The 27,052-nt window shown below is 40.9% G+C and overlaps 2 protein-coding genes across 5 annotated transcripts in view; one reads left to right on the top strand and one right to left on the bottom strand.

Annotated features, from left to right (window-relative positions):
• Positions 1-7,920: 7,920 nt before the first annotated feature.
• On the bottom strand, positions 7,921-23,221 carry LOC133654147 (transmembrane emp24 domain-containing protein 4-like). The gene is made up of 5 exons (XM_062054216.1): positions 23,014-23,221; positions 16,248-16,348; positions 16,039-16,164; positions 10,834-10,980; positions 7,921-10,757 (listed from the first exon to the last, which is right to left on the bottom strand). Exons 1-5 carry the CDS (start codon positions 23,150-23,152, stop codon positions 10,608-10,610), a joined length of 663 nt encoding a protein of 220 aa, XP_061910200.1. The 5' UTR covers positions 23,153-23,221; the 3' UTR covers positions 7,921-10,607.
• Positions 23,222-23,232: 11 nt separating this feature from the next.
• The window catches only part of ikbkg (inhibitor of nuclear factor kappa B kinase regulatory subunit gamma), a 41,026-nt gene continuing 37,206 nt past the window's right edge, over positions 23,233-27,052 (top strand). Inside the window, exons 1-2 of one of the 4 annotated variants that reach the window (XM_062054212.1) lie at positions 23,233-23,379; positions 25,355-25,495. In XM_062054212.1, coding sequence (XP_061910196.1) covers positions 23,361-23,379; positions 25,355-25,495 — 160 coding nt within the window. In that variant the 5' untranslated portion in view covers positions 23,233-23,360. Of the gene's footprint in view, positions 23,380-23,644; positions 23,951-25,330; positions 25,496-27,052 lie in introns of those variants that run through there. The other 3 variants (XM_062054215.1, XM_062054213.1, XM_062054214.1) reach the window with 3 other exon arrangements.

Raw genomic sequence — 27,052 nt, 5'->3', positions numbered from 1 at the left:
CCCTTACAATGCGACAATAGCATCAGCAAGAAGAGGTCTAAATCCAAACAAAAAGAGTCAGCTTATCTAGTGCGCAAACAGCCCCTCCCGCACAGAAATAAATACAGCTGTTGTTCCAAACAGATAAGGCCTTCTCCACAGAAAGGGAGTATACTCCTAGCAGACATTCCAGCGCCTTCAAGGTTGACAAAGAATGTCAACTGCTGACATAAGATAAAAACCCCAAAGAGTTCTCATGGAAAAATATTAGCTGCTCAAATATGACTATGGATTAAGAAAGAACACTTAAAAATATATGCATTCTCCACAGATCTTCCCCAGAAGATCTCTCATATCAGAGCAAGACTTGCAAAGCCCGCCCTACATTAAAGTAGGTGCTGTTTTGGTTAGTTACATGTAAAGGGTAGAGGGATGGATAGAGTCAACGTCAATGTCAGGGAAGGAAGCTAACAGTCCTCGAATGTCACTACTGTGCTTGCTACCCTTCAGCGACACAACAAGCCCCGTAGTTGGATGGTGTTGGCATTCAATTGCTCTCACAATGATGCAGGTGCAAAAAGATTTAGCACAAGGGGCAACAAAACATCCACAGAAAGCCATAATAGCCAGGAATACTCCAATAGAAATCAGGGCGGATTTGACCAAAAGTCCTGTGTAACCAATCTTTAGAACACGTAATTCATACGCTCAACATTCTTAGTGGGAGTGACAGGGAAAATCGCACCTATAAGTGGGAGGTTCTCAGCATCAAAGTAAACACCATCAGGGTTATTCATCAAATCAACGGAGCCCGTTACACTCCTACAGGACACAATATGGCGGGTTCGGATGTCAAAGAGGCCACTGATACGAGAATTCCAATGGGTGTCAATTTGGTGCCCACTCGGGTCAGTGGGGTCCCTAGTTTAACCATAGCACAAAGCCCAACGGCTGTTGTTGGGATTCTAATGTACAATCTGTGTTCTTCACAATACCAAAATAAGTCAACCCAAGCCCCAGGGCCTATTTTTGAGCCATTTAACAGATTAAAGAACCAGGAAGTGTCAATGTCACTCAATTTGTTGGGGGATAATTCCATTTTTGGCTACGAAGGGAAGAAGTCAAAAAGTAACGTGTCAGTGTTAACATCAGTCCTTTAAGAGGAGTTGTCAGGATCGTCATCTTGGTCAAAACACGTAAGAATCACCACGGCAGTCAGTCGGGGATCAATATCAAAAAGTTCACTTATTTCAACGACACAACTATTTATGCTAAAACAAGCAAGAGAAAATGGACAGCACCGAGTATATGGGCTTGTCTCAAGCAAGGATATACGATACAGCAGTTGAGCAGGTCTGGAAGATCTACACAATGGTTGATGGCAGCTCAATGGAGGGAGCTCTCTTGGCGTCGTCTTCTGGGCTGTGAGACTATGTGTTGCGAGCTACTACAGCCGTGTTCTTCTATGACAGCGAATCTTCTGTCAGCTTCTGTCTTTCATCAGGTGCCGCAGGCACAAAAGTCACTACTTGGGGGCAGAGGTGGGTAGTAACGCGCTACATTTACTCCGTTACATCCACTTGAGTAACTTTTGGGATAAATTGTACTTCTAAGAGTTGTTTTAATGCAACATACTTTTACTTTTACTTGAGTATATTTATAGAGAAGAAACGCTACTTTTACTCCGCTCCATTTATCTACATTCAGCTTGCTACTCGCTACTGATTTTTATCGATCTGTTAATGCACGCTTTGTTTGTTTTGGTTTGTCAGACAGACCTTCAAAGTAGGATCTATCGCATGTCTGCGTTTCACCAATCAGATGCAGTCACTGGTGACGTTTGACTCCGTTTCACCAATCAGATGCAGTCACTGGTGACGTTTGACTCCGTTTCACCAATCATATGCAGTCACTGGTGACGTTGGACTCCGTTTCACCAATCAAACAGAGCCAGGCGGTCACATGACCGTCACACGTGGACCCCGACTTAAACAAGTCGAAAAACTTATTCGGGTGTTACCATTTAGTGGTCAATTGTACGGAATATGTACTGTACTGTGCAATCTACTAATAAAAGTTTCAATCAATCAATCAAAAGTGTGAAGGAAAAAAGACACTTTTTTTATTCCAACCGTACCTCCCGTCAAAAGCCTAAAGACTGTTCCTGTCTTCACAATAAAAGTGCCGCTCCATCGCGCCTGCGCTAACAAAATAAGAGTCTCCGAAAGCCAGCGCAAACAAGCTAGCAAGCTACGGAGTTTGCCGCCAATGTATTTCTTGTAAAGTGTATAAAAACGAATGTGGAAGCTGGACAAATAAGATGCCAAAACCCAACCACTTTCATGTGGTATTAGACAGAAAGGAGGAACTTTTTTTCTCCTCCATTTGAAAACGTGGACGTTATCAGCACTGCTGTCTGATTCCAATCAATACAACTGTCTGATTCCAATCAATACAAGTCATCAGAATCAGGTAATACACCAACTTATATTCTTGTCTTCATGAAAGAAAGGAATCTATGTTAAACATGCATGTATATTCATTAAAACACCTTTAACATGTGAACAAAAACGGCAAAATAAATAAATTATATACTGTATATATAAATGTATGTGTATATATATATATATATATATATATATATATATATATATATATATATATATATATATATATATATATATATATATATATATATATATATATATATATATATATATATATATATATGATATGAGTGTGTGTGTGTGTGTGTATGTATATTTGAGGTAGATCGCCTCGACTTGGTCGTTTAAAAAGTAGCTCGCCTGCTGAAAAAGTGTGGGCACCCCTGGCTTACATGAACTCAACATCAAATTTGAGGAAGCACATCGCGGTAAGTAACGTTAGTAGATATTTTGGCTGTCACCATAGGCTGATGTTAGCTTCCCTGCTATGAATCACTGTCAAATGTACATCGTGTGGGGACATTTATTAACGCACTGCAGACTCACAGACACACACACACACACGCACACGCATGCATAGAAACACTAATCAGAAGTGCACAGTGTGTTTACCATGAATGGATTAACGTTGAAAAACTTATTGGGGTGTTGCCATTTAGTGGTCAATTGTACGGAACATGTACTGTACTGTGCAATCTACTAATACAAGTTTCAATCAATCAATCAATGAATGCCTACTGAGCCTATGGTGCTGTTAAGTTATTGTGGCTCAATTTGCCTTAATTTTTTTTATTTTAATGTATTATTATTTAATATATATTATTGTTTTAGTTGCTTGGCGGCGCGGCGAAGTTGGTAGAGTGGCCGTGCCAGCAATCGGAGGGTTGCTAGTTACTGGGGTTCAATCCCCACCTTCTACCATCCTAGTCACGTCCGTTGTGTCCTTGGGCAAGACACTTCACCCTTGCTCCTGATGGCTGCTGGTTAGCGCCTTGCATGGCAGCTCCCGCCATCAGTGTGTGAATGTGAATGGGTGAATGTGGAAATACTATCAAAGCGCTTTGAGTACCTAGAAGGTAGAAAAGCGCTATACAAGTATAACCCATTTATCATTTATTTAAGAGATATTCCTGGCTCTGAATTTGCTCATTGCTATTTTTATGTTTTTGTGCATTATTTGTTTCCGTCATCATTAAACGAAAACAGGTTACTCATCAGTTACTCAGTACTTGAGTAGTTTTTTCACAACATACTTTTTACTTTTACTCAAGTAAATGTTTGGGTGACTACTCCTTACTTTTACTTGAGTAATAAATCTCTAAAGTAACAGTACTCTTACTTGAGTACAATTTCTGGCTACTCTACCCACCTCTGCTTGGGGGTCGAAGGGTGCGGGACGTGGCGAGGTCAATGACGACGTCTGTCAGAGATCTGCCAGGTTCCTCAGCAGGAGTGTAGAGGGAGAGTTATACCAGGTGTCGTCTTGAAGGGACCAGTCCACTTGCGCTTGATAAACCTGGACCTCAACCCACTCAACAGGCGTAAGGGAATCTGGACTGGCAGATTCTGAATTTGGTCAAAATAACATTTTGCTTTCATGCTGATTCCTCCTTCCAAGGGAACTGATGGTCCTGGGAAGGGCTGACCTGTATGCAGTTCATAGGGCGAAAAAAACCTGTTTTGTTCAAGGACATTCGGATGATCATTAAAGCCAATGGCAACGCTTCTACCCAATTCATTTTGGTCTGTGCACAGATTTTTTTCCAATTTTGTTTTGCTGTTACCAGTACCCTTTCCCTTGTACTGGATTGATCATATCAGTAAAATCAAAAACTTGACACGCTCAAATTCGACGCGCTCGCCCCACACCTTCTCCCCCTTCTGTTTCTGAAAAACAGGACTGCGTTAGGAGTGCTATCACTTTTCAGAAACATCCAAGAAAAAGAGCAGCTGATAGTCAAGCATAGCAAAAGCAGAGGTGGAGGACAGGTCATGTTTGAGGTCAATGAAAGCCTTTTCAGCCTCTGTGGACCACTGGAGGGCGCCATTAGGGTTGGGGACCCCTAAGCGATATCGACTGACCCTTATAGCGATAGCAACCCTACATTATAGGCAAAATATTCGATATGGTGAAATCCACAAAATATGCCTTTTATATATGGACACAAATCTAACAAAAACACTAACCTTAACCTTAACGTGCTTTTGCAATGGTAATTAGATGGTTTTTGTTTTTTCGTTTGTTCATTCATTCATTCGGGCGGTATAGCTCGGTTGGCAGAGTGGCCGTGCCAGCAACTTGAGGGTTCCAGGTTCGATCCCAGCTTCCGCCATCCTAGTCACTGCCGTTGTGTCCTTGGGCAAGACACTTTACCCACCTGTTCCCAGTGCCACCCACACTGGTTTAAATGTAACTTAGATATTGGGTTTCACTATGTAAAGCGCTTTGAGTCACTAGAGAAAAAGCGCTATATAAATATAATTCACTTCATTAAGTCAAGCTCATCGCGCAGAAATTTGAACGATGCGGACACGTTTGTTACAGGATACTTTCTAGCAGACTTCTGTTTTGGAGACTTTGTGTACGTAATAAGCAACTATAATTATTTGATATGCTTAAATGTGCTGTTTTAGCTTAGCTGTTGTGTAGCTGCTTGCTCCTCGTAGCCTACAGCAGGGGTGTCCAAAGTGCAGCCCACAGCTATGTTTTTAACAGACAACGGGGAGTGTTAAAAATTGGGTATTTGGGTGTCGGTCAAATCAGCGGCAGCTATGCCCCGTTTCGTCATTGTACCTAAGTGTTTGACTTGGTAGGCGGCACAGAGGGAAAGGTAACAATGTGGGACAGCAATTGTGTTCATCTTACACCATGCTAGTTGTTGCAATGATAGGTCATTGAGCAGCCACACCCTGAGTTCCAACATATATGTAGGTGTAGATCAAAAGCCTCCTGGTATGAGTCGTCTGACTGTTGATCATAATATGTGGCGGGTCGGGTGGCAGTACATACAGACGCAGTTCAGCCAGCCTAGGGCTTTCATTGATAGAACAGTTGGAGCAGTCCTTGTCCTTCACTCGTCTCGAGAGGAGGCATACCCAGTAGATGTAAGCCATTGCTGGTACTTCAGGCTGTGGTACAAGCACGAACATGGAGGAGCCTTTGTAGTGGTGTCGCAGCTTGGTAGTTGTGCCATCAGGTAACACCAGGAAGGTTCCTTCTGTGCGATATTGAATGTCAGGGTACAGTTTGTAAAGCAGATCATTACCAAGCAGGCAAGATGTATGCAGATCGACCACGAAGAGATGTTTCAGTGTGTGTCCAGCAATCTGAACCGGAAGTGGTTTGGGTGACAGGTAACAGTCTCGTGACCCCAGCGAAGCCTTCGACCTTCAAAAAGGAAGCACACAGTTTCTTTGGAACAAATGCATTCAGTAGTGAGTGCGTGGCACCAGTGTCAATCATGAACTGATAACGTTGTCCATCGACAACTATGTCCAGCAGGGGGCCTTTCTGTACTTCCTGCTTTGGGCGTCCCCTGCCACGTCCTGGTGCTAATCTGTTGGCATGACGAAGACTCTCCTGCTCGGAAATGTTAGGACACTCGCGAGCCCAGTGACTCGGCTGGCGGCATGTAAAACAGTTTCCACCCTGGCCTGGCCTCGGAACGCCGCGTCCACCGCCCGAGCCCCACGACCGCTGGTTGAGTTTATTGAGGATTCTCTCACCTATTTCCTGGAGCTCGAGAGTGAGGGTGCCCGTTGCTGAGTACACCTTGCCTGATTTTTTTTTTAGCTTTTGGTTCTTTCGTCAGTTTTTTCGTGTCAGCCAATTAAAAATTAAGAAGTTGTTTCCTTGCAGCCCTCTCACCTGCCTTGTCACCCTCGTCCTGCTTTGTCCAATCCTGCATGTGTTTAAAATTACAGCATTAATTGTACTAATAAACATTAAATCAATATTCCTAATTCAAAGGTTATACGTATTTCTTCATGTAATTTACAAGCACCTTTAAAAGCATATGCCTCTAATCATATACTGACAATCCTCATGCTTTCCTCTATGCCTAGGTTTATAAGTAACATTTTATACAAACTGAACAGTGTCTGTAAGCGAAGTAACCTATACTTTTACGACTAAGAAGAGACATTCCTCCAATTATTTATATTTGTATTTGCAATTAATATTCAAAACTATTTAAAACAAACAGTTGTTACTGTTACAGTCACACACGTGTCCATGCATTGACTGAGAAATAGTGCTGTTTACCCAGCACATCATTTAAATGTCATTCTTTTACTGATACTTGCGTTTTGGGCTTTCAAACTATCGTCTGTGTCTGACATTTACATCCTAGCATGCTTATCACTTGTGCACTCTGACTTCCTGTCGTGTGTGATAATCTACAAAATAAAAGCATGCATTTATTCTCGTTCGTTTATTACTCGCATTATTCTATCAACATATAACACATTCATTTTCACACTGCTTTAACCCCATAGCAAAAGAGTTGCACACAAGGCTGTCAAACTTTTGCCATCCTCGCTCATCCATGCGGACAGGACACTGGCTGAGTTAGTGGGCGGCCGAGAGTGGAGTCAGCTCTCTTGGTTGCTTTGTTGGGTCTGCTCCTGTCTCTGGCCATGCTCCCTCCACCCCAGCAGACGATGGCGTGGAACACTGCAGAGGCCACCACAGTGTATATGTTTATTTTATTTTTCATTCATAGCTGTATGTAGAAGTGGCTGGTTGCATCAGCTCTGCTCTTTTAATGTCTTGAATGTCCCTTTTCCCTCTTACACACATGTAAGAGGGATGTGTGCTATGGCTATGAGTTTTTTTTCCCTTGGCCTCAGTCTGGACCCCCTCTCCAGGGGCCCAGGCTTAGACGGATTTTTTTTCTCTCCCCCCCTCCACATTGTTTACCCGTTTCTCACCTTTTTTGTAAGGGCCGCCGGAAGTTGGCAGACCCGTCAGCGATCCTGTTCTGTCTCCCTGTAATGTTTGTCTGATCTTGAATGGGATTGTGCTGAAAATTTTAATTTCCCCTCTGGGATTAATAAAGTATTTCTGATTCTGATTCTGATCTCGCTGCCTTTCCCGCTCCTCCTGCACCACACACAAGCGCACATTCCAAGAGAAAAAGCTGCACCAAGGCTCTTTCCCTGCATTTCGCTTTTTCATATAACTTCCACTTATGTTCATTCCTTCTCATTTTATTTTCTCATTTGTCAAACGCTTTAATTCTTGCACACATAAGTGTTGCAAGGCGTCTTTTAACCAATTAAGCTCCTGGCTTTGGGCCCGAGTCATCTCCTTCACAACTTTCTCTTTCCTTTTTGTCGCGCGACCAGTCTTCCTCTCAGGGAATAAAACACACTGGTCAATCCCAAATTCCTTTGGAAGACATGTATGTTGAGCAGTGACGTGCTGTGACGTTTATAGCTGGTGAGGCACTGACGTAGTCAGAATCAGATTTACAAATACATGCGCTCAGCGCAGATTATTTGCCATTTGATTGGCAGCAGTTTACGGGTTATGTTTAATTTCTGCATTCTTTACACATACCGCCACACGGCAGACAGAGCAGTTAATGAGGGATTGCGAAAATTCTGCGATTTTGAAGAAAAAATAATCAAAATTGGTGAAGCTAAATGAAAAATAAAAACTAACCATTAAAATAATTTTATCATAATACATTTTATTTCTTTGTATGATCGCAGGTGAGGCAAACTGCCTCCCCTGACCGCACGTCACTGATGTTGAATAAGAAGGACCACCGAGACAGAATAGTATTTGGCCAAGTTTTTTTTACTAAAGCTTTAGGAGACCAGCCCTTACAATGCGACAATACCATCACCAAGAGAACTAAATTCAAACAAAAAGACTAAAGCTTTAGGAGACCAGCCCTTACAATGCGACAATACCATCACCAAGAGAACTAAATTCAAACAAAAAGACTCAGTTTATGTAGAGCGAACACAGACCCTACCGCTCAGAAAGAAATACAGCTGTTGTTCCAAACAGATAAGGCCTTCTCCACAGAGGGAGTATGTTATTCTACTCGCAGACTTCAATGTTGACAAAGAGTTTAGTAGTGGACATAAGATAAAAACCCTAAAGAGTTTTCATGGGAAAATATTAGCTGCTATGCTACATAGCTGACTATTGATTAAGAAAGAACACATACAAATATATGCATTCTCCACAGCGCCAACGCAGACGGATTATTTTAGCAGCGCTTTGATAGCAGTGAGCTAATGCTAGCTCACGCTACCATTGTTGACACACTGAGCCGACAGCTGCTTGGTCTCAAATTTGCTAAAAGTAAATTCTAGATTATAATTCATGCATCTCTCACCTGGTAGTAGACAAATGTGGCCATGGACCGACAGGCTGCTCCACTTTCACATAACCCTTCGTGAGAATTGCGATTGAATCTTCATCTAAACGGAATTATGTGAGCGTCCGGTCAGTTAACATCCCAGTGAGAGTGGAGCTATTACAGTAAGTGTTTGTTTTTAAAACTTAGTGCCCATCCTCTTTGTGTTCGGATTAAAAAATATAAGGTTCTGGATCATAATTTTTCCAGAAGTTCTTGTTGTTGGCTCTCACAAAGTCACCTTGATTAGCATTGTTGCTGATGGGGAAGGGATCTGTGGTTCCTACTCCTCACACGATCACCCGACTGGCTTCCTCATCATCTCTCAAAATGGCTCGGGAATCTCCGTGAAATTGATACTGTTTTGATCATATCCATTTATTCGCAAACTTTAGAAGTATTTTGGTGTATTAAATCAGACATATATGATAATAGCTTCAACATAGAGGCAACTTGTTTTTCCACCCTACCGGTACTTCAAGTTCTCGGGAATCCAAAAGGGCCCCACTCATAAAAGTGTTAAAAAGGGGTCATATGAACTTCAGATCTATCTATCGATATATAGTTAAAAAAGTTTTTTAATGTTTTTTCTCCCCATTTTATTAAAGAAAACATTTTCCAACAAAAAATTTACAAAGTGGAAAATTTGATGTGAAGTAAGTGGACCCTTGAATATGTCAATAATTCATAACATTGATTTTGACTCATTATTATTTTTGGACAGCTTTAAAGTAAAAAACAGCCTGCAAGGCAGCTTTGTGGTATTAGTCAAAATTGCATTTCACCCGTATGATCTTTTATTCAACTTTTTTTTTTTTTTTTTAATAGTATTTTTAAATTATTATTTTTTTGCTGCGGGCCGCAAATGACGTTAGTAGCGAATCTTTACCAAGCGCAGAGACGTGACAGCCACTTGACTTCAATGCTGGAACATTTTATGGCAACTAAACATTTCTTCATGAAGACAATGCCTGACAGTAAAGCATCCCAAGAACTGGGCAATAAACAGGAAAATCTATTTAAATTAAAACCTCAAACTCAACAAACCCAAACATTCGTGACTTATTATTAAACTACAGTCCAGCCTGGATGAATTGTATGCAGAACATCGTCACATTACAATAATAAATAAGTTTGAAAACAAAAAAGTCTACAAATTAGCTTTCTACAATGTGCAGACATTATACAACCGGTTTAATGCCCCCATCAAATAAAAATACACCCATGAACACTAAGTAAATGAATGATGGCTATAATAAAGCAATAGAACAAGGGCAAAAAAGTATTCTGGAAAAAAATTAAAAAATTAAATGTGTTTCTATGCATCAATATTGATGATCTCCGAAGGAGATCTATAAAGTTATTGAAGAACACACAGAAGAATGTGTGTGAGTGTGACAGGTCTCTGATGTGTAAATGTACACAACAATTAAATGTTCAATACTATTATCATAACTCATGATAAATCCTTTAGTGTTCATGCAAAGTCTAAATAAGGGACAGAGGACGGTGAAGCTGATGGTTATGAGTTAGAAAACAACAGCAGGTCATTGTTGCGGTAAAGCAAAAAACTGCCAGGCAAACAAAAGAGCAAGGCGACTGGGATGTCAAAGAACCGTGTAGCAAGTAAGGCCCAAGATGGCAATGTACCTTCATCATCCATGGCTGACAAAAAGTCTCGACCTGAATTCTTGCGCGGTAAGGTAAGGGAGGGTGGGGTGGGGGGGAGGGGGGGGACAACTCTCTGTTCCAGTCATTCAGGTCTGTCTCCAAAGGTGTCTGTTGGTCCCGGACGCCGCTCCGGCTAAACCAGTTTCTTGGCTTCAAAGAAGCCCTTGAGGTGCTTCATCTGCCATATGCCAGTGATGATGAGGATGAGCGTCTGGGCGATGGACCACCAGAGGACGCGTTGGTTGGTGCTCTCGCTGGTCATACGGAAGCGCTCCTCTCGATACTACGCAAGGACAATGTTACGCCGCTGGGCAGCCAGGAAATACAAATAAAGAGGTACAGTTGAAGTGTTTACTCACTCGCTGGTAATTCTGCTCCTTTTGAATCTGCTCCACCTGATCCAGGAGCTGCCTGGCACGCAGCTGCAGCTCAGTCAGCTTGTCCTTGGCGGCAATTTCAGGGTAGTTGTTGGTATGTTCCCCGACCTGAATATCCAGGTGCACTCTCTGCGACGTAGCAAAGACACATTTACTTTAGTATACTTTCATTATTTGTACGTTTACAACGGAAAAATTACATATTTCTCACAGTGAGTGCTCACATTAGGACTAAACCCATGCATGTTGAATAATACTTCTAATAATACCTCTGCTCCTTAGAACCACGTAGTCTACATTCCAATAGAATCTGCTGTAACTTTCCTGCAAGAAGGCTAAAAAAGTAACCACAAATGTGGCCAACCTGGGAATAGGTTCCGTACCGATTACCGTAAAATCAAACGGTACAGTATTTCAAGATCTTGGCTGCACGTGACAACTCAAGCACTTGGCGTGCAAGCAGGCATATTTTGTATTAAAACCGCCTTTAGGAAGTGTAATTTTTCATACCAACAAAGCAAGCGTGTTTGCTAGAAAATGTTTAAAAGTGAGGCTCCGCTTTTCAAAATGCGCTAGCTTGATGCTAATGGATTTGCCATATACACGCTACTGTTTAGCATTAGCGATTTCAACACCTCCAAATTTAGTAATGAAAACTGAAACTAAGCCGGAGTGTATATGTACAATACCTACAATATAAACTAGAGATGTCCGATAATGGCTTTTTTGCAGATATCCGATATTCCGATATTGTCCAACTCTTAATTACCGATTCCGATATCAACCGATACCAATATATACAGTCGTGGAATTAACACATTATTATGCCTAATTTTGTTGTGATGCCCCGCTGGATGCATTAAACAATGTAACTTTACCATGTTACCATTTAGTGGTCAATTGTACGGAATATGTACTGTATTGTGCAATCTACTAATACAAGTTTCAATCAATCAATCAATCAAAAACAAGGTTTTCCAAAATAAGAGAACAACTTCAACTCCAGTTATGGAAAAAAGTGCCAACATGGCACTGCCATATTTATTATTGAAGTCACAAAGTGCACTATAATTTTTAACATTCCTCAAAACAGCAGCTTGGAATTTGGGACATGCTCTCCCTGAGATAATCCTAATACCCACTACTACTATGGGAAATACTATGTTTTGACTTTCACAAAGTGCATTATTTTTTATTTTTTTTAAACATGCTTTAAAACAACAGCTACAAAAACAATGAAGGCACACAGCTTCAGTCCAGAGTATACTAGAGCATACTTGCCAACCTTGAGACATCAGAATTCGGAAGATGGGGGTGGGGGGCGGCGGGGTTGAGGTGGGCGGGGTCGGGGGGCGGGGTTTGGTGGTAGCGGGGGAAGAGTTAGTGCTGCAAGGGGTTCTGGGTATTTGTTCTGTTGTGTTTATGTTGTGTTACGGTGCGGATGTTCTCCCGAAATGTGTTTGTCATTCTTGTTTGGTGTGGGTTCACAGTGTGCCGCATATTTGTAACAGTGTTAAAGTTGTTTATACGGCCACTCTCAGTGTGACATGTATGGCTGTTGATCAAGTATGCCTTGCATTCACTTATGTGTGTGTAAAAGCCGCATATATTATGTGACTGGGCTGGCACGCTGTATGTATGGAGGAAAAGTGGACATGACGACAGGTTGTAGAGGACGCTAAAGGCAGTGCCTTTAAGGCACGCCCCCAGTAATGTTGTCCGGGTGTAAATTGGGAGAATGGTTGCCCCGGGAGATTTTCGGGAGGGGCACTGAAATTCGGGAGTCTCCCGGGAAAATCAGGAGGTTGAAACCGATACCGATAATTTCGATATCACATTTTAAAGCATTTATCGGCCGATAATATCGGCAGGTCGATATTATCGGACATCTCTAGTACAAACACTTGGCAGTAGCTATATGAACACTTCATATCACGGTTATTTTTATTATCACTGTATTTTTAAATGTGCTCAAAAGTACTTATACACCCTAATTTTTAAATAAACAAACAATGTATTTCAACATTGTTTTGGCTTCCTAAAAGTAGGGTTGTCCCGATCCGATATTTGGATCGGATCGGCCGCCGATATTTGCCAAAAAATGCGTATCAGCAAGGCATGGGAAAATGCCGATCCAGATCCAGTTTTTAAAAAAATTCCGGTCCGTGTTTTCCAACGCACCGATTTAAATAATACATTCCACTTTTCTGCTGCTCCCTAATTTCCGTTCCGCATTTTCCAGCACACCAACACATTCACAGGTCTGTGTCCTAACCGTTAAGACGGCCATGTGAATTAAAAGTTACCGGTAAAAATGTCAGCTGTCTCTGTGCAATATAGAAAATGACTACCGGTATATCGTGATATTCGAGTATACGTTCTCACACAATTGCTTTTAGATGCTGGCATTACACGACAGGCTCTTCTCACTCTTTCCTGTGTCTCCTTCTCACAGACAGCAAGCGCACCTTCTTACACACGTCACATACTGTCACGTCAGACGTCACATATGTATACGCACTCTCCCAGCAGAGAGGTAGCAGCATGGCTAAAGTTAGCTGTGATGCTAGCGCAGCCGTGCGAGTGGTAATACGAATGAAGGAAGAATTTATTAATTCCCCCAAAAAACAGCAGGGGGTCCATCGTCTGGCGGTGGTTTGGCTTCAAGTCGAACAGACAACCGTAATTTGTCAAGTGTGGAGCAAAAGCGTTGCTATAAAAAGTAGCATTACTGCTAATATGTAGCATCATTTGAAAAGTCCCCTGCTAGAGAATGAAGAGTGTTTGAAACTCTGCATGTCAACATCTCCATTCGGTGCCACATGCCCACACCATCAAAATGCCGAGGCAAACATTTCCAGATCAACACCGTATGAAAAAAATAGTGATTTTTTTAGTTGTGATTTTCTTCTCTGCATGAAAGTTTAAGAGTAGCATATATTAATGCAGTATGAAGAAGAATGTTTTAATGTAGACACATATAATCATCATACTGCTGTGATTATATGCATCAAGTGTTAATGCAAGGCTAAGGCAAAATATCGAGATATATATTGTGTATCGCGATATGGCCTTAAAATATTGCGATATTAAAAAAAAGGCCATATCGCCCAGCCCTAGTTCAATGATGCCATTTCTGTTTGTCATGTATAATTTTGTCTATTTTGTGTTTATCCTTGAATAAACAGGTCAGTTTCTTGTTACCAACCATTGTGTATTATTCAAACTCACCTAATTCAGGTGGCTAGTTGTTATCAAGAGTACTAAAACCCTTTTCAACATGAATCTGACAACTAAGTAGGCTAAATAACTTTAAACTTTAATACATGCTCGGATAGGCCAGTATCGGATCGGAAGTGCAAAAACCTGGATCGGGACATCCCTACCTAAAAGCCATATTTTAGTTTGTTTTGTTCTTCTGTTGTCATTTTAAATGTTTAGATGGGGGTTTACTTCCTGTTTTGGACATGTCCATGTATGGATCTTCCTGTCAATGTACACAAATTAATATCTTAGTTGCACAGACAGTAATGTGCTTGTACAGATTTAGATTGGGGTATGACATTTGTAACGGGGAAAGACATTCATGTGCTTTGCATTCATGTAAGCATTTAAGCTAGCTAGCAATTACCACGATTTGAGCAGCATCTCCGCTCTGGGAGTATGTCAAAGTGTTTAAGATCATTCTAACTTAAAGGCCTACTGAAATGATTTTTTAAAATTTAAACGGGGATAGCAGATCCATTCTATGTGTCATACTTGATCATTTCGCGATATTGCCATATTTTTGCTGAAAGGATTTAGTATAGAACGACGACGATAAAGTTCGCAACTTTTGGTCTCTGATAAAAAAAAGCCTTGCCCCTACCGGAAGTAGCGTGGCGTAGTCAGTTGATCGCCTCCTCATATTTTCCTATTGTTTTCAATGCAGCTAGAGCAATTCGGACCGAGAAAGCGACGATTACCCCATTAATTTGAGCGAGGATGAAAGATTTGTGGATGAGGAACGTTAGAGTGACGGACTAGAATGCAGTGCAAGACGTATCTTTTTTCACTCTGACCGTAACTTAGGTACAAGCTGGCTCATTGGATTCCACACTCTCTCCTTTTTCTATTGTGGATCACGGATTTGTATTTCAAACCACCTCGGATACTATATCCTCTTGAAAATGAGAGTCGAGAACGCGAAATGGACATTCACAGTGACTTTTATCCCCACGACAATACAATGACAAAACAATTTAGCTACGGAGCTAACGTGATAGCATCGTGCTTAACTGCATATAGAAACAAAATAAATAAATCCCTGACTGGAAGGATAGACAGAAGATCAACAATACTATTAAACCATGGACATGTAAATACACGGTTCATGCTTTCCAGCCTGGCGAAGGTTAACAATGCTGTTGCTAACGACGCCATTGAAGCTAACTTAGTATAACGGAACCTCACAGAGCTATGATAAAAACATTAGCGCTCCACCTACGCCAGCCAGCCCTCATCTGCTCATCAACACCCGTGCTCACCTGCGTTCCAGCGATCGACGGAAGGACTAAGGACTTCACCACGATCATCCGTGCGGTCGGTGGCTAGCGCGTCTGCTATCCGAGTCAAAGTCTTCCTGGTTGTGTTGCTGCAGTCCGCCGCTAATACACCGATCCCACCTACAACTTTCTTCTTTGCAGTCTTCATTGTTCATTAAACAAATTGCAAAAGATTCACCAACACAGATGTCCAGAATACTGTGGAATTATGAGGTGAAAGCAGAGCTATTTTGTATTGGATTCAATGGGGTACCGATACTTCCGTTTCACTGGCTACGTCACACGCATACGTCATCATCCAAAGGCGTTTTCAACCGGAAGTTTAGCGGGAAATTTAAAATTGCACTTTATAAGTTAACCCGGCCGTATTGGCATGTGTTGCAATGTTAAGATTTCATCATTGATATATAAACTATCAGACTGCGTGGTCGGTAGTAGTGGGTTTCATTAGGCCTTTAAAATAGTAATAATAAGTGTTTGGAGTTGTACTGCGATATTTATAAGTACCAGACAGTCATCATTACATCCTTAGTGTAGTTTTTCCAGCATCTTGGACCCGTGCGCGTGTGAATTGTTTAAACCGTTCAGGAAATGCAAAGCCCTGCTTTATCAGAGTACCCAGATGCTAGCACTGGGGTCTTACCAGTTTCCCTCCAGCAAACAGAGCCATCTTGGTAGAGTTGGAGTGCAGACAAATCTGGTGTTCTCCAGGAGTATGGGATGTGAAGGTGAAGCGGCCATCAGATCCATACTGACGGGACAGGATGACCTGAAAGGGTCGGAGAAAATCAAATCTTGAGATTTTCTGTGTGTGTCGGCTTCACACTTCTTATTTTTCCATTCCATACACACCTTTGCATCAGGATCCTTGATTTCAACATGCATTCCAAGACCAGGGGTCGACGGGAGGAAAGAATTGGTCTGTTTGTCCCACAACTGAGTTTTGTACTTTCCTGTAAATATGACACAAGTCATTCAGTCAACGGATGGATACACAAACTTTGTGAGACTTCCACAAAGACGAGGTGTAATACGACTTTTCTATTGAGAAAACACTTAAAAAAGTTAAGTCTGATTTGTGTTTGCATTTTGCTGTGTAATTATTACAATATATGTACTGCAACTAGTTTGCACTATGTTGTGACTCAAACAAGAGGTAACACCCTGGGACAACACAGTGTCAAACTGAACTGAGCCTTGTCAGAATGTAGAAAATATTTATTGTTATTCCAACCATATAGAGATGTGTTACCAATTTACTTCCACTTGCCGCTTTTCTAGCCAGTCGACCCTCGCCACATCAAATTGATTTAGCATTTCTTAAGGCAGATGTCAACTTTTTTCGAACATGCTTTTTTATATTCCCCCCGCAATTTTTCCACAAATGAAAATGTCTTTAAATACACATTTAACAATGATCCAGCACACATCAGTGTAGTTTAGGAATGAATAGCAGTGACATAGCCACCCCACTCACTGTACCTTGCAGTTTTAAAATGAAAACATGACACATAATTATCAAATTCATGTTAGCATTTAAAATAGCAAACGAATAGAGCCCTAATCGCCAGCTCACGATTAGGGTGCCAGTTAGCAACTAGCGCTTAGCAGCTAGCGCTTAGCAGCTAGCGATTAGCAGCTAGCGATTAGCAGCTAGCGATTAGCAGCTAGCGATTAGCAGCTAGCGATTAGCAGCGCTCTAATAAATTATTTGAATATAGGGCTGCAACAACTAATCGATTAAATCGATTACAATCGATTATAAAAACAGTTGGCGATTAATTTAGTCATCGATTCGTTGGATCTTTGCTATGCGCATAGGCTCCTTTTTATTTATTTTTTATACACCTTTATTTATAAACTGCAACATTTACAAACAGCTGAGAAACAATAATCAAAATAAGTATGGTGCCAGTAAGCTGTTTTTTTTCTTCAATAAAATACAGGAAAGGATAGAAATGTAGTTTGTCTCTTTTATCCGATTATTAATTGATTAATCGAAGTAATAATCGACAGATTAATCGATGATCAAATTAGTTGTTAGTTGCAGCCCTATTTTAATATCTTAGTATTGCACAACAACAAGGTACCTTTAGCACCAGTTTAATTAAAAACAATCACAATTTTATACAGGATATAATGTGAGTGTGAATGTTGTCTGCCTATCTGTGTTGGCCCTGCGATGAGGTGGCGACTTGTCCAGGGTGTACCCCGCCTTCCGCCTGATTGTAGCTGTGATAGGCTCCAGCGCCCCCCGCGACCCCGAAGGGAATAAGCGGTACAAAATGGATGGATGGATGGATATTAGTAGGGCTTCCCCACTTCTATCCATCAGTTTGCCCTGGAAACTGTTGAAGACCCGTTTTAGTTTCAGTAGAAGCATTTAAGCCCCATCTTAAAACTAATTTGTATACTCTAGCCTTTAAATAGACCCCCCTTTTACACCAGTTGATCTGCCGTTTCTTTTCTTTTCTGCTCTGCCCCCCTCTCCCTCATGGAGGAGGAGGGGGGGGGGGCACAGGTTCGGTGGCCATGGATGAAGTGCTGGCTGTCCAGAGTCGGGACCCGGGGTGGACCGCTCGCCTGTGCATCGGTTGGGGACATCTCTGCGCTGCTGACCTGTCTCCACTCGGGATGGTCCTCTGCTGGCCCCACTATGGACTGGTCTCTCACTATTATGTTAGATTCACTATGGACTGGACTTTCACAATATTATGCTAGATCCACTATGGACTGGTCTCTCACTATTATGTTAGATCCACCATGGACTGGACTTTCATGCTAGATCCACTCGACGTCCATTGCACCGGTCACCCTAGAGGGGGGGTCGCCCACATCTGCGGTCCTCTCAAAGGTTTCTCATTGTCATCCCACTGGGTTTAGTTTTTCCTTGATGTGGGATCTGAACCGAGGATGTCCTTGTGGCTTGTGCAGCCCTTTGAGACACTTGTGATTTAGGGCTATATAAATAAACATTGATTGATTGATTTGATTGATTGATTGATTGATTTAACGCATACCCCACAACCAATGTTCCCTCTAATTTTTCATGTGTGTGAGCAAACGCACAAACTCCCTGAGCATTCAGTGGAGCACATGTGAGCAACATCAGATGTGCACACTGTGGCCACACCAGCGTCACACCTGTCCCAAACCTGACATCATAACCATTTAAATGTTTTATTAAAATAATTTTCTGATATAAGTGATTTTGCCAGAGGGGTTAGTGTGTCTGCCTCACAATACAAAGGTCCTGGGTTCGATCCTGCGCTCGGGATCTTTCTGTGTGGAGTTTGCATGTTCTCCCCGTGTCTGCGTGGGTTCCCTCCGGGTACTCCGGCTTCCTCCCACCTTCAAAGACATGCACCTGGAGATAGGTTGATTGGCAACACTAAATGGTCGCTAGTGTGTGAATGTGAGTGTGGTCTGTCTATCTGTGTTGACCCTGTGATGAGGTGGTGACTTGTCCAGGGTGTACCCCGCCTTCCGCACGAATGCAGCTGAGATAGGCTCCAGCACCCCCGCGACCCCGAACGGGACAAGTGGTAGACAATGGATGGATTGATGGAAGGGATTTTGCCCTCTTACGATGGCAATAACAAAAAAACATGTTTTTCATGACCTATGTGCTAGTATTGTATGTCTGGCTGCGGGTCCTGCCTTTAAAATAAATGTTACCCCTTTCAGAGATTACATTTAGTTCCTGTAACTTTCTGTCTGTAAAATACATCTTTGTATTAGCATTCATGAAATATAGTAACAATATTTCATGTATAATATCCTTAGATTAACATTCTTAATAAATGGCAGTAAAATAAGCACACATCTAAGGCTGAAACGACGCGTCGACGTCATCGGTTACGTAAATACGTCGACGCCGTTTTTGTGCGTCGACGCGTCGCATATTTACGTCACACTACCGTCATGGCGGACCGCAAAGCAGACGATCAAAGCAGACGATGCGAGCGGTGCGAGCGAGGGGGGAAAAGCATGCCAAAAGTGGTCAAAAGTGTGGGAGTATTTCAATAAACGGCCTAATAATGTTGTTGTATGCACACTGTGTCGAGCGGAAATGGCCTATCATAGCAGCACAACGGCTATGAACGAACATTTGAAAAGAAAACCATCAACTAGTCAATCGTCCGCGCGAGCATACGTTGTCATCATTACACAAAAACATGAATGTGTCATTTGTATCTGCTAGGGGTGTAACGGTACGTGTTTTGTATTGAACCGTTTCGGTACGGGGCTTTCGGTTCGGCACGGGGGTGTACCGAACGAGTTTCTAAGCTAAAGCTAACTTTAGCTGCTAAGGTCTTAACAAGCTGCTTCGCTCCTCTGCCTCTGTCTCAGCACGCAGCATTGTCCCACCCACACAACCATCTGATTGGTACACACGCAGCATTGTCCCACCCACACAACCATCTGATTGGTACACACGAAGCATTATCAGCCAATCAGCAGTGTGTATTCAGAGCGCATGTAGTCAGCGCTTCAGCGTGGAGCAGATAGGTAGGGATGGGCGATACCACACTTTTAGGATTCGATACGATACCGATACTTTTTCTTGCATTTTCATCGATACCGATACCAATAATTTCTTATTGACAATTTTTTTTCAGTCAAAAATATTATTACTATTGTAATTATTTAAGACAAATCACAAGACAAATACAGACCATTTATACCACATTAATTATGGTCAATATATAATAAAAGTAAAATTAAAATAAATAACATAAATATGAAAAATAAATTAAATATTATATATAATAATAACTACATATTATATATAATAATAATTAAATATTAGGGCTTTCCAATAAACAGTCAAATCCGAATTGCAAGAAGCTGCAGTTATTTTTTAAAGTTTGTGATATAATTAGCAATTAATGAAATATTAAATAGGCTAATGTTTTCGAAATGTAAGAAATCATGTTACAGATTAAAACCAAAATCACATTCAATCATATATTCAAGATTTTCTTGGAAAAAAAAAAACTGTAATGGAAAGATGAAGAATCTCCAAATTGTATCTCTTTCTTATTTTGTTTTAAATACTCAAGCAATTTTCAACAAACAGTAAATTCCCCTGTGTGGAAATACTTTGAATTTAGGATAATAATTTAAACAAAAATATTCAGTAAACATTACTAAAAAAAACAAAAAACAATGCCTGTTTTAAGTCAACAATTGGACAACACTGGATATGCCTGGCTGCATCGCTGTCGGCTGGCTGTGTGTGTGTTGCACGTTGACGACGCTCATTCGCTGTCTCTTGTCACGTGACTGGGCCAGCTCTATACTCTGCCAGGTACAGGGGTGTCCCAGCACATAGTAAGTTAAGTAAGTAATCAAAAACATCTGAAAGTGATGCTTGCACCCCCCACACGCCGTTTTTTGGTTTATATCGATACTTTTTTCAGAAAAGTGATGCCAAATGAGTAGCGTGTGGGTATCGATATATCGATACCACAGGATCGATACGCACATCCCTACAGATAGGTGTTTAGCAGGTGAGCATCAGGCAGCGGACTCTCCCCAAATGATAATAAACACCTCCCAGTCAACTACTAGTAACATCACTATGAGCCCGTTGACCTTCTAGAAATATAAACTGCAGCTCAGCTCACTCGCTTGAGGTGAAGGCTAATTACCTCTCAGTTCCAGCCACATCGACCCCTTCTGAGCGCCTATTTTCAGCTGCTGGGAATATTGTAAACAAGAAAAGAACCAGAGCATGTACACATGCTAACCTTTCTTCATTACAACTGTTAGTCACTCACTGGAATGAGTAGAATTGGTTATTGTGTACTGTGTTGGACTGGATGTTTATTTTGCACATTTTAAAAGCAATACTTAATGTTAACAGTGCTCCAGAATATTTAGATTGGCACTTTTTTGTATTGGATGTTTATCTTTATTTTTGCACATTTGAGCAAATAAGCAATACTTTCACTTTTGTTGAAATATTTACACTGTTGTTACAGAATATTTCGTTTTGCACTTTTTTGTACTGGATGTTTATCTTTATTTTTGCACATTTTAAAGCAAAATAAGAAATACTTTTACTTTTGAAATGCTTATACTATTGCAGAATATTAAGATTTGTACTGGATGTTGACTTTTATATTTGCACATTAAAAAGCAAATAAGCTACTTTTAATTTTGTTAAATGTTAAAATTTTTAAATGTTTACATTGTTACAAAATATTTAGTCTTGTTGTTGTCAATGTTGACTGAGTGGCCATACTTCTTTTTTTTTGCAAATAAAAGCCATGCCTTTTGAAAAAACGGGCCTACATTTATTTTTTCATCTTCATTTTGAATAAAAAATAATCGGTAAAAGGAAAAATAATCCATAGATTAATCGAAAAAATAATCTATAGATTAACTGATTAATCAAAAAAAATAATCTATAGATTAATCGATAGAAAAATAATCGTTAGCTGCAGCCTTACACACATCTGATTGAGGAGTCAGAGTGTTACAACCTGGCATTTACACATTGTGTGGCGTTGGGGTTGTCCGACTTTTTGTGTGGCCATAAACGCAGCACTGGCTAAGTGCCATGAGTGCGTGTGTTGGTGCAGGTGAGACAGAGCGAGCGGCTTCTGTTGAAACGACGGATGACAACGTTGGTTTGAGCCTGGTTTGTATGGCAAAAAATGACCAGTTTTTATAGATAAAAGGTTTTTTTACTCACGTTTTTGGTGTGGTTACAAACAGTTTTGCTCAATAAAGTGATTGATGGAATTCCCGTCCGTAAAGGGTCTCGACAGACAATAATTGAACTGTGTTGACAAAGATAGTTTTATTCATTGGGGCCACTCTTGTTGTCACCAGTCACTCACAGAGTTGCATTGCAAAATCATACAGAATAAATTGTAATGTGTTTATTTTGTTTAAAGTCCAGATGGGATTTTTTATTTTCTGCGCGGCATTAATTTACTGCGCGCAGAGGACGTGTGAGCAGTGCGCAATTGCGCAGGCGCGCACCTTAGAGGGAACGTTGCCCACAACACATTTGGCATAAATTAAGCATTTTCAAGCATAACAATGTGTAAATGAGCTAAAAATGTCAACACAACAGTAGTACTAACAACTATAAGAGACCAAACCAATCAGAGCACCCTGTTCAGTATTGTGGCCACTGATTGGCTCAGCCTCAGCGAACAATGACGATATTGACTTAAGAACGTGTGAAGGTGACTGTGTGGATGTGATTCCATATCTAGAGGGCTCTCATAATGTTATGAAACATAATTAGAAGGTCGTTAACAGGTTTTTATGATCTAACTATGAAACTACTTGATTAATAAACTAGGAATTGCGGAGGTTTGATCAAAGGTCGATGATTACAACATTTTACATTCTGAGCAGGCGAATAAACACTCACATAAAGATTTACTATCAACTTCGAATACAACCGATTAATGACCCATATCTCTAAAAGGAAATGTCATGGAATAGGTCGCTATTATTTCCTTGCGACTGCACTGAAGTCTTTTATGTGGGGTAAATAAAAGTCTAGCCTATCCTTAAACCCACTTCCGGTCGTCACGAGCAGGTACAATGCTAGCTAGCTTCCTTAAGCTAATTGTCAGCAATGTCTTACCGATCACCATTGTCTCGTCTGGAATCTCTTCAATGAAGCATTTTTTCTCAGTCTCTCCTATGTGGAAGTAGAGGGCGTAACTTGGATAAATACAAACTGCCATCAAAATAACTCCAGCTGTAGTGACGGTCAGCATCATGAAGCCTCCCCCGCTCGCTTGCACACGTTAGCCGAAAGCACGGAGCGTCGTTGGAGCTATGTGACGTCATCACCTAATGCGGAAGAAGGAAGGGGATTTCCTAAAGGGTCATTTAATTTCGCCCTGAGTTTTGTCTGTCGATCTGCATCAAAGTCGATGGGAAGCAGTAAGATTCAAAACAATTGTAATATATTGTTTGAACAACATTATGAACGTGTTTGAAAACGGTAATTCTGGGTTATTATTCTAACATCATTAATATAGAGTGTGCAAAATGAACCATGTAACAATAGGGAAGCTCAAAACAACATGAAAATAACATTTTGTTGACTAAAACACTGACACAGGAAATCATCCTTTAACGTTGAGAGAATGTTTGTCTAGAACACTGCAAATCACCCTTTAACGTTGAGGAAATGTTTGACGGAGATGAGACAAGCTTTTGAGTCCGACTAAGTTTTGCCTGACAATCTAAACACGGGGTTAAGGTGCTACCGTCAATTGCTAACAACACTCTCGTCATGAGCTTGACAGTTAACCTCAACCTACGCATAACGTTTTAGGAGAGCCTGGAAATATAGGCGCAGTTCAATTGTTGGTGTGTTCAAGGTCGTTGCGGTCAACTACTATGATTGGCAACAAGTTCTTCTTAGAGGTCAAACGGTTTATTTCTAGCTAGCTGCCCAAGCTAAGTTGCTAGCTGTGTGTTAGCCTGCTAGCTCGCTAGCTTGGCTGCACTCAGCTTGTGAGCGAGCGGTTGCCTCTTTTCCGGATAACAACACTGGGAAATAAAACAAGGTAACAAGGGACTTTGTATTTGTTTTTGAAAGGTAAATAACATTTAATTTGGGTTTGATTATAGTTTATACATTGTTTCAGTATCGTGGAGGAACATGACAAACGCCGAGCAGTAGTAAACACCACCCACCGTTATGTAATGAGATTGGCAATATTTTTAATACATTTCACGCTATTAACACGCATGAATATAGTAATAATGTAGTAATGTGAACAGGCATTATTTCCCAGGCTGGCGTGTTGCCCCATCCTTTTTGGATGACGTAATGCAAAGGTGTCAAACTCAAATTCATTGCGGTTATGGCAGAGGGCCGCTTATAACAGCAAGTAATGATTATATATTTTTGAATGTAATCTGTAAACTTTGCAGTAAAAAAAACTGTTAACTCAGTCACCAGATTTGTACTGTAAAATATACAGTGTTGTTTTACAACATATTACGGTAAATGTGTTGTGTTACAGTAAAAAAAAAAAGGCTGCTTGGTCGCCAGAATTTCTCTGTAAAATCTACGGTGTTTTTTTATAACAGTACTGTATATCAGTGCTTCTCATTTATTTTCTCTGCATCACGGCCTCTCCAGGTAGAAAAAAACATTTAGCGCCACCCAACTCTCTGCTGCGGCTATACATAGTATAATTTTTATTTTTTTTAGATTTAGATTTAGATTTATTGGTCCCCTTGGGGAAATTCATTGTCACTGCCGTACATTTGAACAATAGACATTACACATCACAAAAAAAATTGTCTATGAAAGTGTACATACCTGCATGCCATTGTATCCATATTACGGTGGCACAGGGGTTAGTGCATGTGCCTCACAATACGAAGGTCCTGAGTAGTCCTGGTTTCAATCCCGGGCTTCGGATCTTTATGTGTGGAGTTTGCATGTTCTCCCCGTGACTGTGTGGGTTCCCTCCGGGTACTCCGGCTTCATTCCATCTCCAAATACATGCACCTGGGGATAGGTTGATTGGCAACACTAAATTGGCCCTAGTGTGTGAATGTGAGTGTGGATGTTGTCTATCTGTGTTGACCCTGCGATGAGGTGGCGACTTGTCCAGGGTGTACCCTGCCTTCCGCCCGAATGCAGCTGAGATAGGCTCCAGCACCCCCCGCAACCCCAAAAGGGACAAGCTGTAGAAAATGAATGGATGGATGGAAAACAAAAAAGACAAATATAGATCAACTTACAACAAATAACTTTGTTAATATTGTTGTTTTAGTCTAACAGAAAATATCTTAAATGCATCAATTTGCCTGAAACTAAAAAGAAAATCAAATCCTTATTTAAAGAGTAAACATTTTTTTGACTGACGTGAACCATTTGATACTGAAAAATAAAAAAAATGTGAACTCAATAAATAATAATATTGTAAAAGTGTGTGTGTGTGTGTGTGTTACAGGGATGGTGCAGCCCCAACCTGATGGTCCACTGCAGTGGGACATGTCAGGAGAGGACAGTGGGGGGGCCCTCAGGGTCCCACCTGAGCTGGCGGCCAATGAAGTGGTGACCCGGTTGCTCGGGGACAATCAACAGCTCAGAGGTACTTTGTACTGTATTGGACTTAATGATGTTATACACACACACACACATACTGTATATATATAAATGGTAATTATGGCAGATGTCCTGCTTATGGTTTGACCCTTGACTGTATTTGGTCTAAAGCAGTGGTGTCAAACTAATTTTAGCTCGGGGGCCACATGGAGCAAAACCTATTCCCAAGTGAACCGGACAGGTAAAATCATGGCATAATAACTTAGAATCACTAGGCCACCTACTCAGTGGCCTAGTGGTTAGAGTGTCCGAGCTGAGATCGGTAGGTTGTGAGTTCAAACCCCGGCCGGGACATACCAAAGACTATAAAAATGGGACCCATTACCTCCCTGCTTGGCACTCCGCATCAAGGGTTGGAATTGGGGGTTAAATCACCAAAAATGATTCCCGGGCGCGGCCACTGCTGCTGCTCACTGATGCTGCTCACTGCTCCCCTCACCTCCAGGGGGTGAAGAAGGGGATGGGTCAAATGCAGAGGACAAATTTCACCACACCTAGTGTGTGTGACAATCATTGGTACTTAAATAAAGACAACTTCAGATTGGATTTTTTAAATAATAGACCAATCACATTCTGAAAATGTACCAATCATAGTGGTTGGTTTTTTTACACCTACATGTTGCGGTTAATAGTATTCTATCTTTATTTGCCGGTATTTATACTTTCTGAATAAAAGATGGGATAATGTACATCAGTCACATAGGTGGAATTGAGTCTGGCAGAGTTTTATAATGCTCCCATTGGTGTTAATTTTTTATCTATTAGAAGATGAATTAAACTTTAATATCAAAATCAAATTACAGGATGTTATTAATGTAATATACTCATTTTATTTATCTACGTGAAGTAAGAAGGGTATACATATTATTTCAAAATATTTGTGCGGCCAGAAAATGTGTCCCCAGTCATAAATACAACACGAAAGGTACAGATTATCATTTTGTATACTATCACTTATAAGCAGCGAAAGTGGGCAGTGTCCAAACACAGAAGTGTCGCCTGTTTTAATATGCCACATAGCTCCGCCCCCCTCTGATGCCATGCGCTCTCGCGGCAGGGGATCAAAAGCATTGCTATTGCAAAATCCAGCAGACACATTTAGAACAGCAGTTTCTTTCATTCAAACATTTCTGCTCATTTTTATACTTTGCAAACTGATCTCGCGGGCTGGATGAAACCTGTTGGCGAGCCTGATTTGGCTCACGGGCCCTACGTTTTACACAACTGGTCTAAAGTTTTAGGACAGAATTCTTCATCAATTAATTACATCACATGTCTAAATTCCCTGAGTCTTAATTTTACATCTTAGTGGCACCATTTTTTATGGGAAATTTTGATTTAATTAATAAAGTTAATTGAATGTGTTATGACAGGTATAAATATTTATGCTATTGTATTGTTTTACTGTTATGAACATATAAGTACCTAAGTACAACAGCCGTATATAGTCAATACTAGAATGATTACATAGATATTTTTTATTATCACAAAATCTTTTGACAATTTTTATCGTTAATAAACCAAGGAAATACACCCCTGGACA

Source organism: Entelurus aequoreus, linkage group LG07, assembly GCF_033978785.1.
Source record: "Entelurus aequoreus isolate RoL-2023_Sb linkage group LG07, RoL_Eaeq_v1.1, whole genome shotgun sequence".
Lineage (NCBI taxonomy): Eukaryota > Metazoa > Chordata > Actinopteri > Syngnathiformes > Syngnathidae > Entelurus > Entelurus aequoreus.
Note: the sequence above shows the minus strand (reverse complement) of the source record. Positions and strands in the feature narration are given on the sequence as shown.

What these genes read in the sequence shown, in the direction of transcription:
- LOC133654147 (XM_062054216.1), bottom strand. Translation starts at nt 23,152, where the DNA reads ATGATGCTGACCGTCACTACAGCTGGAGTTATTTTGATGGCAGTTTGT. An exon ending in AGACGAGACAATGGTGATCG is followed by an intron (nt 16,349 to 23,013) that starts GTAAGACATTGC and finishes TCATATTTACAG; the next exon opens with GAAAGTACAAAACTCAGTTG. An exon ending in TGTTTGCTGGAGGGAAACTG is followed by an intron (nt 10,981 to 16,038) that starts GTAAGACCCCAG and finishes GCTACGTCGCAG; the next exon opens with AGAGTGCACCTGGATATTCA.